Source organism: Rosa rugosa, chromosome 1, assembly GCF_958449725.1.
Source record: "Rosa rugosa chromosome 1, drRosRugo1.1, whole genome shotgun sequence".
Taxonomy (NCBI): Eukaryota; Viridiplantae; Streptophyta; class Magnoliopsida; order Rosales; family Rosaceae; genus Rosa; species Rosa rugosa.
Window position 1 is genome coordinate 62,632,294 of NC_084820.1, and position 13,377 is coordinate 62,645,670.

The following is a 13,377-nucleotide window of genomic DNA, read 5'->3' on the forward strand; positions in this document are numbered from 1 at the left end:
TTCCTTCACGTTTCCGTTTCTTATTACATTTAAGATTTGCCGTTTCCACGTTTCTGATCATATCGTATCCGGAAACTCGTACCCGTTTCGGTGCTTCTTAGCTATTAATCCATTTACAATGATCAGCAGACATAGCAAATGTCAGTAGAATATGAACCAACCGAAGACAGCTCCGAAGAACTGTTGGTTGAGTCTAGAAATGTAATATATACCACCAATTTTTGTAAACAACGAATAAAAACAAAGTGTTGGTTATAATAACAATATTTTTTGAGAAATGTAAATACTTATAGCCTGGTTAGCACAACAGCTTCTGTTTAAAATGTAAATGTGTAAATGTTTACTTAGAATGCCAATTTTAGAAAAGACACCAAACCCACTGCATCGCGCGGGCCATTGTGCTAGTTCTTTCCCTTAATTAACAATGAATCGAGCAAATTCCGATCAGTCAACCCTCCAACAACAATAGTTAAACTCAATTAACACTAGAGATTCGACTCAACACAGCTCTAAATCACAGATCTAGAAGATTTTATCTACTTTGACATCTAATTTCTATGTCCCATTACCTTACACATGATAAGCAATATCACAATCTCAATTACCACTTCCAGATACCCACTAAATTAACACTCACAGATAAGCCATATCACAATCTAAATTAACACTAACAGAAAAAAGAACCATTCTTCTATATTTGGAACAGAACTATATTCTCAAAAACAACTCCTGACTTGTGATAATAGCATGCCATCGATGCGTATAGCACCCCAAATTCCACAGAAAATCCAGAAATCACAAGTAGAGCCTCAAAACTTTAATCATAACTAAAGTCATCTAATCACAACCATTCTTCTAATCACAACCATTCTAGATTTCTAGTCTAGCAGTTAGCTTCTAATCTAAGAAGCACCGAAACGGGTACGAGTTTCCGGATACGATACGATCAGAAACATGGAAACGGCAAATCTTAAATGTAATAGGAAACGGAAACGTGAAGGAAACGCCAATTAAATATATATATATATAAAAAAAAATATGAAACATAAACTAAGTACTAGTTTATGACAATCAAACATTATCAATCCAAATGGTCGTTCCTGACCGAACTGGGTCTGGATCTTCTCCGAGCAGAAGAGGAAGGTCGGTCCGAACTAGGTCTGGGTCTCCTCCGAGCAGAAGAGGAACGACCGAACTACAATTGTCTGAGAGACGCGATCTCTCTCTCGATCTAGGTCTGTAGTTTTTTTTTTTTTTTCCAATTTGTGCAAGTAAAAAGTCAGTATTACCCCCACGTTTCCTATTTATTTACATTCTGGCGTTTCCACATTGGATACGGACGTTTCCAAACCGTTTCCAAATTCGGATACGGGTTTCCGAGCGTTTCCGACCCGTTTCCGGTTCCGAAACTGGAAACGCGGGCATTTTCGCGTTTCCGTGCATCATAGCTTCTAATCACTTACCTAGACATCAATGACTGCTGAGGCCAATGATCCGACCGAAGATGCCACCGAGTCGTCCGAGTCCGACCCCGAGCCCGAGCCCGAGTTGTCGTCCGAGTCCGAGCCCGAGCCATCTGAATCGGCTTCCTGTTCCCCCTGCTCTTCCTCTTTGTTGTCCGACTCCGAGTCCGAGCCCGAGCCATCTGAATCGGCTTCCTGTTCCCCTTGCTCTTGCTCTTTCTGTTCCTCTTCCTCTTCATGTCCCTCTTCCTCTTTTTCTTCCGATTTCGATTCCGATCTCGACTCCTCTTCCTCTTCCTCTTCCTCCTCCTCTTTCTCACCCTCTTCCTCCTCCGCTTCCACTTCCTCTGCAGCAACTTTGTCATCTTCAACAATCCTTCGTCGCTTGTTCTCCTTTTCCTCTTCTATCTTCCTCATCCCATAGGCCTTTCCTTTTCAGCTTCTCCGCATTTTGCTCCTCTTCCATCTCTCGGAAGACTCTCCGAGTCTCCTCCTCCACTTCCTCGCTTAGCGTTAAGTTCTCCACATCGATCTCCTCCGAATTAGAAAGTTCACCGGCCGCGGCGGCCTTGGGCGACGACGACGAATATGCCATTGAAGGGTTCAGTAGGGTTTTTCTCTGTGTCTGAGTGAGGACGTCGTCAGAGAAGGAAAATGCTTAAAATATCCCAATAATTTATACTCACAAAGACAAATACTTAGGTGGGGGTTTCCCCACCACGTGGCCTCACGGCCATCCAATCGGAAGCAAGCAAATTTTCTATCTTTTCCGAAACTGCCCCTGCTCCCTAAAGTGCAATACCCAAAGCACCCCCCTACTGGGCAGTGATTGGTCCTCCCCACTACGTGTCCCGTGCGGGTGCCCTATGCAAGATTCTCTCCAAATTCCTTTTAAATCAAAAATAAAAATCAATAAATTTCAATAAAATAAAAATCAATAACTAAAATAAAAAATTTATCTTGATATGTTGTTTATTAGAAAACTAATAGTATCGATGAATTAAGAGATATAGCTTTGAACTTATGTTGGTTACCAAAAATACTTCTCCAGAAAATTTCACATCAACTCGGTTACCAAACTTGGATTATCTCTTCATCTTAGTGCACAATTTCGGATAAGTTTGTTCTCTTTGCCTTCCTGGTCCCTCACATCATCTATGTTTCTGAATCGTTAAAAAATAATTGTTGTTTGTTTGATTGGATTGTTTCCTTCTGCAGTCTGAAACCCTAGCTAACTTCGTCAGTGCTTGCCATTCCAACTGAAATTGAAGTCTCGATCACTCTGCATTTAGCCATGGCCGCCAGAGTTCAATTTGAGAACTCGTGCGAGGTTGGGGTGTTCTCAAAGCTGACGAACGCTTACTGTTTGGAATAGTAGAATCAAGAAGAAACAAATGCAACTAGCTAGCTTAGCAAACAACATCCCACCCAATATTGACCTCATCGGTGAACCCACAGCCGACGATCATTATACATATAACTAAAGCTGAGTTTACTATTCATAACTGTTCACTTAGGATAGTTAAATGACGGTTTTGCCCCCGACTTCTGACTGAAATTACAATTCTACCATATCCTTTCAATACCTTTTTTTTTTTTTCCTAAGATTTAAAACTCAATCAAGCTAGATAGTTAATCTAAAAGCTGATTTTATTAGATAAAAACATGAATTATGCATCGATTTTGGACGACGATACAACGGTTGTGAATTATGCATCAACATATCTATTTGCATTTTCTAACTTCCAATTGCACCTCATATATGTTAGATTACATCAAAAATGTCAAAATCATATTTTATATATATATATATATATATATATATATATATATATATATATATATATAAAGAGAAAGAATAAGAAAAATTTGAGGGATGACAGATGATTAGAATGCATTGACTAGTCAAATACCATTAAATTTTAAGAGAAAATTTGTTTGATATAAAGATTTTGGAGAGTGAGACTCTTAAAATTCATTTGTTATATTTGTTATAAATTGCGTCAAGGAAGAAAGCAAAAAGATTTTTTTTTTTTTTTTTTCCACCATGTGTACTTAATTATTTATATTAAATTGTGGGCTCGTGTTAGATAAAGTACGAGAAGAAAGTTTCATATATCAAGATGCATCAATGTAGGGAAAAGAACAGCTACATCGTCGTCAGCATGGAGAATTTGATATAAATAAAAGATTTTGGCAGATGGGTATAATTTGTATGATTTGAAAACTACGAATATTTGTATAATTAGAAATTTTGATTCTGGGTTTTGTAAATCATGTGGAACTTCGAATCAAAATTTGTAATTAGCACTAGCTTAAAAAGGGGGTTTCACACGGGGATTGCCACATAGAATCTCTTTTCTTGGTATTCAACAGTTATTCACATATATTTGTAATAAGCAACGAGACATTTAACTTTGTGCTTCAGACCCCTAAACATATATTTGCATATCTCATGCAATTCAAGTTGAGAAGACACCCATGTTCCTAGCTTGAAGGTGAAAAGAAACAAGTGTCACAGGATAAGCTAAACAAAAACCATAGAGTGAATCCACGAGGCTCAAGTGCACGTCTCTTTCCGTAGCTTTAGTTACACGCATCTAACATATGATAAAAAACTGTGAACAAGTGTGAAAGTAACAAGTTACTTTCTTGTTACTTTCAAGGACCTAGGGCTAATATATAACACTGCTAGAACTAAAACACCCAGACATGTTCAGACAAGCAAACGCTTGATAATCTTCTTCAGTTTCCTTTTCGACTCTGAGCGTAAAACTTTCCTTATACGTTGTGCAGGATCTGTATCTTCAACAATGCAGGTCAACACAATCCCCCTGAACATACTCAATCCCACAAGAGAGGGACTCACACCAGTAATAGTGTCTCCCTGTACATTTGCAGGCAAGTAAAGATCAATAAAGGCAAGAACACCACGAAAAATAAAATGCGACCCATCAAAATCACAAAAGAAACAGTAACAGTACTCACTGTGCAGTAGATATCACACCCCGTGAATTCTCGAATCCGCTGCATTGCAAATTACATAATAAGAAATATTAGAGAAACAGCTAGAAGAATTGTCTTTTCTTCTTAAATGTACATCACTTTCACGCACCTTCGCAGAACGAATGAGCCATTTATGCCGTTTAACATATTGTTCCTGCATGTACACCAACACCCAAATTAAGGGTCACACTCATATGAATTTTCTTGCAATAAATGATAGAAGATTTTAATGAGTTACATACTACACGCATGGAACAAAATTTATACAAAGCCCACCTTCTTGATTCCATACAATGAGCAAAGCCCACCTTCTTGAAACCTGATCTCGATGAATTCATGCTTCATGCCATTCATCGCTAATTCTACAGCCTGAAAAACAAATGAACAAGAAGTAGAAAATTAAGTATCAGTTGGACGAATCAAAGATATCACATAAAAGTAGCTAAACTGACTGAAGCGCTTTTGATTATGAATTATATGTATATGCACTGATTACTATTCATCCTGCAACAGCTATAAATCATTTACATGTTAACAGTTGGCCTCATAAGGGTAAAGAATTACATTCATTAGAAGCATAGCGCATTACTTGTCAATAAAATAACAACAGGAAGTATCTGGAATTTGTACCCGAGATGGCGGGACATTAGTTGTTGTCAAAAGTTGCAAAAGATGCCTAGCTTTCTCAAAAGCATCCGGGTACTCTTTGGTCGCTCCAGTTGTTGAGATAGTCACGGTACGCTTAATCTGTACAACAATTTCATATTTTCATTAAACCCGGCGTCTTTGTAATTTGAAATAATGTCATTGATCAAATTATATGCATTTTTAAAAAAGGTGAATATATCAGAAATACAAAGTCAACATATGACACAAACACCTATCATAACTTACGTACCAGATTCAGTGTGCAAGAAATGCCATATTTCTCAAAAGATGACTCCACCATTGACAAAGCTCCTTCCATCCTTGTTGCTACAATCAGCACAGCAAACCGTAATTTAAACTGGAGAATCGAATAAATGCAGGTGGAATACCCATGTGAACTTAGCTATCATATTTTTTTTTTTTCAAACCAAATGCTCATTTTCAAGCATAGAAGGACATTCTACATTACCCCTAAATTACTGAGCAACCACAAGAACAGAGATGAACATACCTCGTCTTTCAAGAAAGGGCAATGTCACTTCAGCTGCACCATCTTTGTTCATCAAATGGCCAGTCTTCTTGACATTAGAGACATCAAGATCCCGAACAAATGAAATTTTTTGATCATACTTGCATATCAACGTGCTAATAACATCTGCAGGACTTATCTTTCTTTTTATACAGATTTCCAAAACCCTCCTGACCAAGTGTAATCTTGGAGATGGACCCACAGCAGTAAGAGTGTTTTTCTGTTTATTAAAAGAAACCATAAGGTTCATTCTCGCTTCACCTGGAGGCCGGAAGACTTTCAAAGCCAAAATCACCATCAAAACCAGAAATAATGACACTTACGTTCAGAAAAAGAGTACAATGGGTCAGATCACTAAGTTCCTGCACCACAATTATATTGCAAATAATTAAAGGAACATTTATGAGATCGAAGCAATCGGTAGGACATGATTTAGATCACTTCACACACCTTTAAGGAGTGTTCGAGACGTCTCCGCAGTTTATCAATTTTCTCCTGCACAAAATCTTAGAAGATCAGAAAAGACTTGAACATTTCGTATCAATCTCTAGCATATCAAATCAAGAGATGTTAAGTCCAACACCCTAGCTGTTCATCTAGTAGAAGCTGGGTTGCAGAAGCTGCCCAACACCTAAACTATGGTTCATATTCCCAGTACGATTACCCAGATTAACTAATTCCTGTTCCCCTACGCTTTGCCTTAAACATGAAGCTTAAATCAACGGCTCACACATGATAATTACATAGAATGCTCCCGAAGGCATAAAGGATGCACAATTTTGTTTATGCTTCTTATTTTCTCCTCTCTCTTTTTTCTGAGAAAAGTTGGGAGTTACAAGGAAGTAAATTTAGGAATGCACACCTTGTTGATCCCATATTTTTTGCATATCCCACCCTTTTGAGTGCCAAGCTTGATGAGATCATGTTTCCGGCCAAAGAGTGCCAACTCTATTGCCTGGAATCGTAATTTCAGCACCCATATAAATAAGCAAATAAACAAAATATATACGACAAAAGAACCAGTTGTATTGAAAAAATGCGAGGCAGCACACACATCATACATCTGAATTCAAGATGATAATTTGAAAATAAAGTATATCATTTAGGAGAAGCAGAAATTAAAAGACCATCACAACAAAAATTAAACTTGGTAGCTCAAATCATTCGATTTATAACAAAATAACAAGGGGTCGGCCATGCTTACCAGCGGTGCCGGAACAGGAGTCTTCAACAAAAGTTTGAAAAGATAATCAGCCTTGTGCATGATACCTGGGTCTGTAGGCCAGGGTAATACCAGTGAGACTGTGGAGTCAACCTGGTACAATTTAAAACACAACAGATTCAATTTCATAGGTGCATCAATTTCAATTTCATAATTTGAAAGATGAGTAGTAATTCAAATTCACAGAGTTGAACATACCGTACTCATTGCACATACATACCCAAGTTCTTCTAAGGACGATTTGACCATTGGCCAAGCTTCTCTCAACTTTGCTGCTCCATACGAAAAGTTAAGTTATAATGAGCAAGAACCTAACAGAGAAAAAGAAGAATGAGAACCAGATAGAAGAAGGTACCTTGGTTTTCATTGGAGATCGGACAGAAAGACCTGCTGTTCAACAACGGAACAGGCCCGCTAACTTCCTGACTGAATTTTGGCTGCTCAAGGACGCCGGAATCACTCCTCTCCATCATCATTGTATCGCTTCTCTTCATCATCGTTGTTGTTCGTTTCTCCTTCCGGTTGAAAACCCTAATAACATGTGCAGGGCTCAACTCTTCAGTAATGCAAATTTTCAAAACCTTCCTGACCCAGCATAATCTCGGAGATGGACCCACGGCAGTAAGAGTGCTCTTCTGTTTATTAAAAGAAATCATTAGATTCATTCTCGCTTCTACTGGAGGCTGGAAGACTATCGAAGCCAAAATCACCATCAGTACCAGAAATAGTAAAACTTACGTTCAAAAATAGAGTACAATGGGTCAGATCACCAAGTTCCTGCACCACAATTATATTGCAAAGAATTAAAGATACACCTATGAGAAAGAAGCAATCATTGGGACATGATTTATATCACGTTACACACCTTTAAGGAGCGTTTGAGACGTTTCCACAGTTTATCAAATTTCTCCTGCACACAATATTAGAAGATCAGAAAATACTTGAACATTTCGTATCAATCTCTAGCATATCAAATCAAGAGATGTTAAGTCCAACACCCTAGCTGTTCATCTAGTAGAAGCTGGGTTGCAGAAGCTGCCGAACACCTAAACTATGGTTCAAATTCCCAGTACGACTACCCAGATCAACTAATTCCTGTTTACCTACGTTTTGCCTTAAAGATGAAGCTTAAATCAACGGCTCACACATGATAATTACATAGAATGCTCCCGAAGGCATAAAGGATGCACAATTTTGTTTATGCTTCTTATTTTCATAAATCAAAAAAGACTGAAACATTTCATATCAACCTCTAGCATATCAAATCAAGAGATGTTAAGTCCAACACCCTAGCTGTTCATCTAGTAGCTGGGTTGCAGAAGCTGCAGAACACCTAAACTATGATTACCCAGATTAACTAATTCCAGTTTCCCTAGTGCCAGCTAATTGAGTTCAATTTGACACTTTGCGTTAAAGATGAAGCTTAAATCAAATGCTTACACATGACAATCACATAGAATGCTCCCGAAGGCATAAAGAATGTAAAATTCTGTTTATGTTTATGTGTTTTTTTTTTTTTTTTGGACAAAAGTTGAGATACAAGGAAGTAAATTTAGGAATATCACACCTTGTTGATCCCATATTTTTCGCATATCCCACCCTTTTGAGCGCCAAGCTTGATGAGATCATGTTGCCTGCCATGGAGCGCCAACTCTATCGCCTGGAATCATATGGTCAGCACCCATATAAACAAGTAAATAAACAAAATATATCCGATAAAAGAACCAGTTGTATTGAAAAACTGCCAGGCAGCGCACACACCATACATCTGAACTCAAGATGATAATTTGAAAATAAAGGATATCTTTAAAAGACAATCACAACAAAAATTTAACTTGGTAGCTCAAATCATTCAATTCATAATAAAATAACAAAGCGGTCTACGATGTGTACCAGAGGTGCCAGAACAGGAGTCTTGAATAAAAGCTGGAAAAGATAATTAGCCTTGCGCATGATATCTGGATCTGTAGAACAGGGTGGTACCACTAAGACTGTGGAATCAACCTGAGACAACAGTTTCAATTTCATAGGTGCATCAATTTCAGTTTCAATTTCATAAATAGTAAATCAAATTCACATAGTTGAACATACCGTACTCATTGCGCATGAATACCCGAGTTCTTCCAAGGACAATTTGACCATCGGCCAAGCTTCTGTCAACTTTGCTGCTCCATACGGTGGAAAAAGTAGGTTATAATGAGCGAGAAGCCTAACAGAGAAAAAGAGGAACAGGAACTGGATAGAAGAAGGTACCTCGATTTGTGTTGGAGATCGGACGGAAAGACCCGCTGCTGTTCAACATCGGAACAGGGTCGCCAACTTCCTGATTGAATTTTGGCTGCTCAGGGATGCCGAAATCGCTTTTCTCCATCATCACTGTATCACTGTTCTTCATCATCGCTGTTTTTCGTTTCAGCTTCCGGTTGAAAACCCTAATAACATGTGCAGGACTCAACTTCTCAATAGTGCAGAATTTCAAAACCTTCCTGACCCAGTGTAATCTTGGAGATGGACCCACGGCAGTAAGAGTGCTCTTCTGTTTATAAAAAGTAACCATTAGATTCATTCTCGCTTCACCTGGCGGCGGGAAGACTATCAAAGCCAAAATCACCATCAAAACCAGAAATAGTAAAACTTACGTTCAGAAAAAGAGTACAGTGGGTCATATCACCAAGTTCCTGCACCACAATTATATTGCAAAGAATTAAAGAAACACCTATAAGAAAGAAGCAATCATTGGGACATGATTAGATCACGTTACACACCTTTAAGGAGCGTTTGAGACGTATCCGCAGTTTATCAAATTTCTCCTGCACACAATATTAGAAGATCAGAAAAGGCAAAAACAATTTGTATCAACCTCTAGCATATCAAATCAAGAGATGTCAAGTCCAACCACCCTAGCTGTTCATCTAAGCAATGGTTCATATTCCTAGTATGATTAACCCAGATTAATTAATTCCTGTTTCCCTAACCCCAGCTAACTCTTTTAATTAAGTTCAAATAGACGCTTTGCATGAAATATGAAGCTTGGACCAAAGGCTCACACATGACAATTGCATATAATGCTCCCGAAGGCATAAAGGATGCAAAATTTTGTCTATGTTCCCCCCCCCCCCCTTCCTTTTTGACAAAAGTTAGGATACACAAGGAAGTAAATGTATGAATACGCACCTTCTTGATCCCATATTTTTTGCATAGCCCACCCTTTTGAGTGCCAATCTTGATGAAATCATGTTGCCTGCCATGGAGTGCCAACTCTAGTGCCTGGAATCATATGTTCAGCACCGATAGAAGTAAATAAACAAAATATATACGATAAAAGAACCAGTTTTATTGAAAAAATGTCAGTGAGAAAAAATAATAATAATAATAGATAGCCACCAGATACATCATACATTTGAGTTGGAAATAAAGGATATCATTTAGGAGAAAGACCATCACGACAAAAATTAAACGTGATAGCTCAAATCATTCAATTCATAACAAAATAACAAGGGGGTCTGCAATGTGTACCAGAGGTGCCGGAACAGGAGTCTTGAACAAAAGCTTAAAAAGATAAACAGCCTTGCGCATATCTGGGGCTGTAGACCAGGGTGATACCACTACGACTGTGGAATCAACCTGAGTACAATTTAAAACACAAAAACAATTTCAATTTCATAGGTGCGTCGATTTCGATTTCGATTTCAATTTCAATTTCATAAGTAGTAATTCAAATTCACATGGTTGAACATACGGTACTCATCGTGCATGAATATCCGAGTTCTTCCAAGGACGATTTGACCATCGGCCAAGCTTCTGCCAACTTTGCTGCTCCAAACGATGAAGAAGTAGGTTATAATGAGCGAGACCTAACACAGAAAAAGAGGAACGAGAACCAGATGGAAGAAGGTACCTCGGTTTTGATTGCAGATCGGACGGAAAGACCTGCTGTTCGACATCATCGGGATAGGCCCGCGGGCAGGCTCGCCGATAGGCTCCCCAACAACCATATCAATGACGCCGAAATCGCTCTTCTCCATCATCTTTCGGATCTTCTCCATTATCGGGATAGGGACGGCAACGACGTGATCGATTTTTGGCTGCTCGAGGACGCCGGAATCGCTCTCCTCCACCATTGTTTTCTCCATCAGTTTCTGCTTCCGGTTGAAAACTCTAAATCACAGAGAAAGGTCCGTTTGGAAGAGGAGGCTTGCATTTTATACAGGATGGAATAGCAAACTGTAATGTGGGCCGGCCTCATTTTATTTCTTTTACCTTACACAAACCTTTATATGATCCTTGTATACTTGCATCTTTCTAACAAAATAACAACCAAAAAACCATTTTGTTGTGAAATCACTTGTTTTGCATGCATTGCATTTCACTAATAAGTACGGTTGAACTATGCAATTTCTTACGCTGCAAATTTGTTTGCTTGTTAAGTTTTATTCATTCATTGTACATTTACATCAGGGAGAACATAATTTCAATCACAAACCCATACTTAAAGCCGTCCTCTTCTCCTTTGTTCAATCACCTTCTTACATTCCGCTCTCTCAAACATTAATCCATTAGATCCAATTAATTAGTAGCTAACTGAAACGGATACCTGGTTCAAGCTCAACGGCGACAGATGAAGCTCTAAAATCTTCTCAAATCTTTTTCATCTCCTTGTGATTAACAAAAACTAGGCAGCAAACCACGGCGCATATCCTAGCACCAAAAATGGAGGGGTTTAGAAGAGTAAATGTCCTCCTCCATTTTGTGTTTATGGGTCAGTAGTCCAAACTATCTCCAGTGTATACTTGGGAAATCGACTAAAGCACTATGTTGATGACGAACCTCAGCTCTAAGAGGAAGATTGAACAGAAATCTCAAAGAGTAGCTGGGCACGGTCCCAGACCGGCACCCTTTTTCTAGGGACCGGGACCGGGACCGGAACCGGCATCACTAATTCGGGCCGGGCCTTCACTTTTAGACATTAGGGACCGGACTGAGCCCGGACCGCTGTTAAACGGGCCGGATTTTCTGGCTTTCGGGCCCAACCCGTCCTTAGGAAAGAAAAAAAATGTGCAGATCTCCAATTCTCCATCGGGCTCTCAGCCTCTATGCATTGAGATCTTTGGCTTTGAAACACAGAGAAAGAAAGGTACTTGGCTTTGAAATAGAGATGAAGAAAGGTGTTTGATTTTTCTTTGAAACAGAGAGAAAGAAAGGTGTTTGGCTTTGAAAAATCAAAGGGAGAAGAGATTTGGATTGCTGGGAAAAAGAAGAAAGGTCGTGGGTTCTTCCAGTTCCTGATGGCGCAGTCATTGCATGACTTGCGACAGCGGCGAAGGAGGACAAAGAGAACGAGCACGACGACGGCGCCGGAGTTGAACTTGAAGAGCGAGAGGTCGTGGCTAAGGAAGGGAGAAGGAAAATAAGATGACGACGGGGAGAAGGTCGATCTCTAGTTTTTAAAGGAGGAGCAAAATTGGGGTTGACTGGCTGAAGAAGAGGAAGAAGAAGAAGAAGAACTGAAGAAGAGATAAGCAGAAGAGAATGAGAGGAAAATCGTGTCTTTTGAGGTAGAGGAATAATATAATATTTACCACTATACCTTTTGACTTCATCAATCAAGTGTGGTCATGTCTATACTAATAGAATAGACATAAAAAACTAACCTATAAATGGAGGACACATACACATGTTCGGGTTTTTCGGTCCACGAAGTCAGCGAAAGTTAAGGACCGGGACCGGAACGCCAACTCTGAGTATTGGGACCGAACCGGACCGAAAGCAGTGATTTTCAGTGTAAAACCCGGCCCGGACCGGCCGATCCGAATCAAATCCTTCCGGTTTTTCTGTCATTTATGCCCACCCCTATCTAAGACATAAATGAGTAGAGCTGAGCGTAGCGGCCAGTGAGAGATCGAGAAAGTCACTCGAGATTCTATTGCTAGGAGTATAAAGAGATTCAAACCACATTTACCAACACTTTCAATTGGATTGGATTTTGTTTGGAATTTTGATTTTGGGAGAAGAAAATGGAAATGATATGTAGTTGGGGAGGGAGCGGTTTTGAGAGGGTGTGGACTGTGGAGTTTGGTTGAGGTGGTGGGTAGTGGAAGCTTGTGAGCAGAGATTCATGGTGGCCGGCCGGTGTTCAAGGTGGCTGGGAATCAGAGAGAGAGAGAGAGAGAGAGAGAGGAGGTTTCAGATACGAGTTGAGAGAAAAGTGAGGTAGAAGAGAGAGAAAAAAAAATTAGAAATTAGATTAAATTTAAAATGTCCATTTTGCCCTTCTTGTGGGTTTAAAATTGGAAATGTGGGACCTCCTTGTATGCTCCAGCTCAACGCATGACGTCACATTTGGCGCCGGATTCAAATTTTGGACAAGGTTGATGCAATTTAGGAGATCAGGGATGGCCGGATGAGTCTGATTAAAAAAAAAAAAAACCAAACTGATGTTTGGCCTAAAGTTTGATGGACCAAACTGAATTTAGTCCTATTAATTACAAAGTGAGGATTTTGCATTTGAT

The 13,377-nt window shown here is 39.3% G+C and overlaps 1 protein-coding gene across 3 annotated transcripts; it reads right to left on the reverse strand.

The window, feature by feature from the left end:
- Window positions 1-3,955: 3,955 nt before the first annotated feature.
- Window positions 3,956-12,408, reverse strand: LOC133725985 (uncharacterized). 3 transcript variants are annotated; one of them, XM_062153417.1, is made up of 26 exons: window positions 11,463-12,408; window positions 10,767-11,026; window positions 10,608-10,681; window positions 10,385-10,492; window positions 10,043-10,135; window positions 9,634-9,678; window positions 9,508-9,546; window positions 9,122-9,404; window positions 8,960-9,033; window positions 8,762-8,872; window positions 8,436-8,528; window positions 7,734-7,778; window positions 7,607-7,645; window positions 7,224-7,503; window positions 7,067-7,140; window positions 6,851-6,961; window positions 6,509-6,601; window positions 6,097-6,141; window positions 5,970-6,008; window positions 5,629-5,866; window positions 5,368-5,444; window positions 5,100-5,216; window positions 4,746-4,838; window positions 4,579-4,623; window positions 4,452-4,490; window positions 3,956-4,350 (listed from the first exon to the last, which is right to left on the reverse strand). In XM_062153417.1, exons 2-26 carry the CDS (start codon window positions 10,999-11,001, stop codon window positions 4,180-4,182), a joined length of 2,661 nt encoding a protein of 886 aa, XP_062009401.1. In that variant the 5' UTR covers window positions 11,002-11,026; window positions 11,463-12,408; the 3' UTR covers window positions 3,956-4,179. The 3 variants fall into 3 exon arrangements, with proteins under 3 accessions (XP_062009401.1, XP_062009402.1, XP_062009400.1); XM_062153418.1 differs by having other exon boundaries at window positions 10,767-11,170; XM_062153416.1 differs by having other exon boundaries at window positions 10,767-12,408.
- Window positions 12,409-13,377: the final 969 nt, after the last annotated feature.

Coding starts and splice junctions, on each gene's coding strand:
- LOC133725985 (XM_062153417.1), bottom strand. CDS start 11,001: ATGGAGAAAACAATGGTGGAGGAGAGCGATTCCGGCGTCCTCGAGCAG. Junction 6,962..7,066: donor ATGTATGTGCAATGAGTACG/GTATGTTCAACT, acceptor AAATTGTACCAG/GTTGACTCCACAGTCTCACT. Junction 5,445..5,628: donor GCCCTTTCTTGAAAGACGAG/GTATGTTCATCT, acceptor TGCTGATTGTAG/CAACAAGGATGGAAGGAGCT.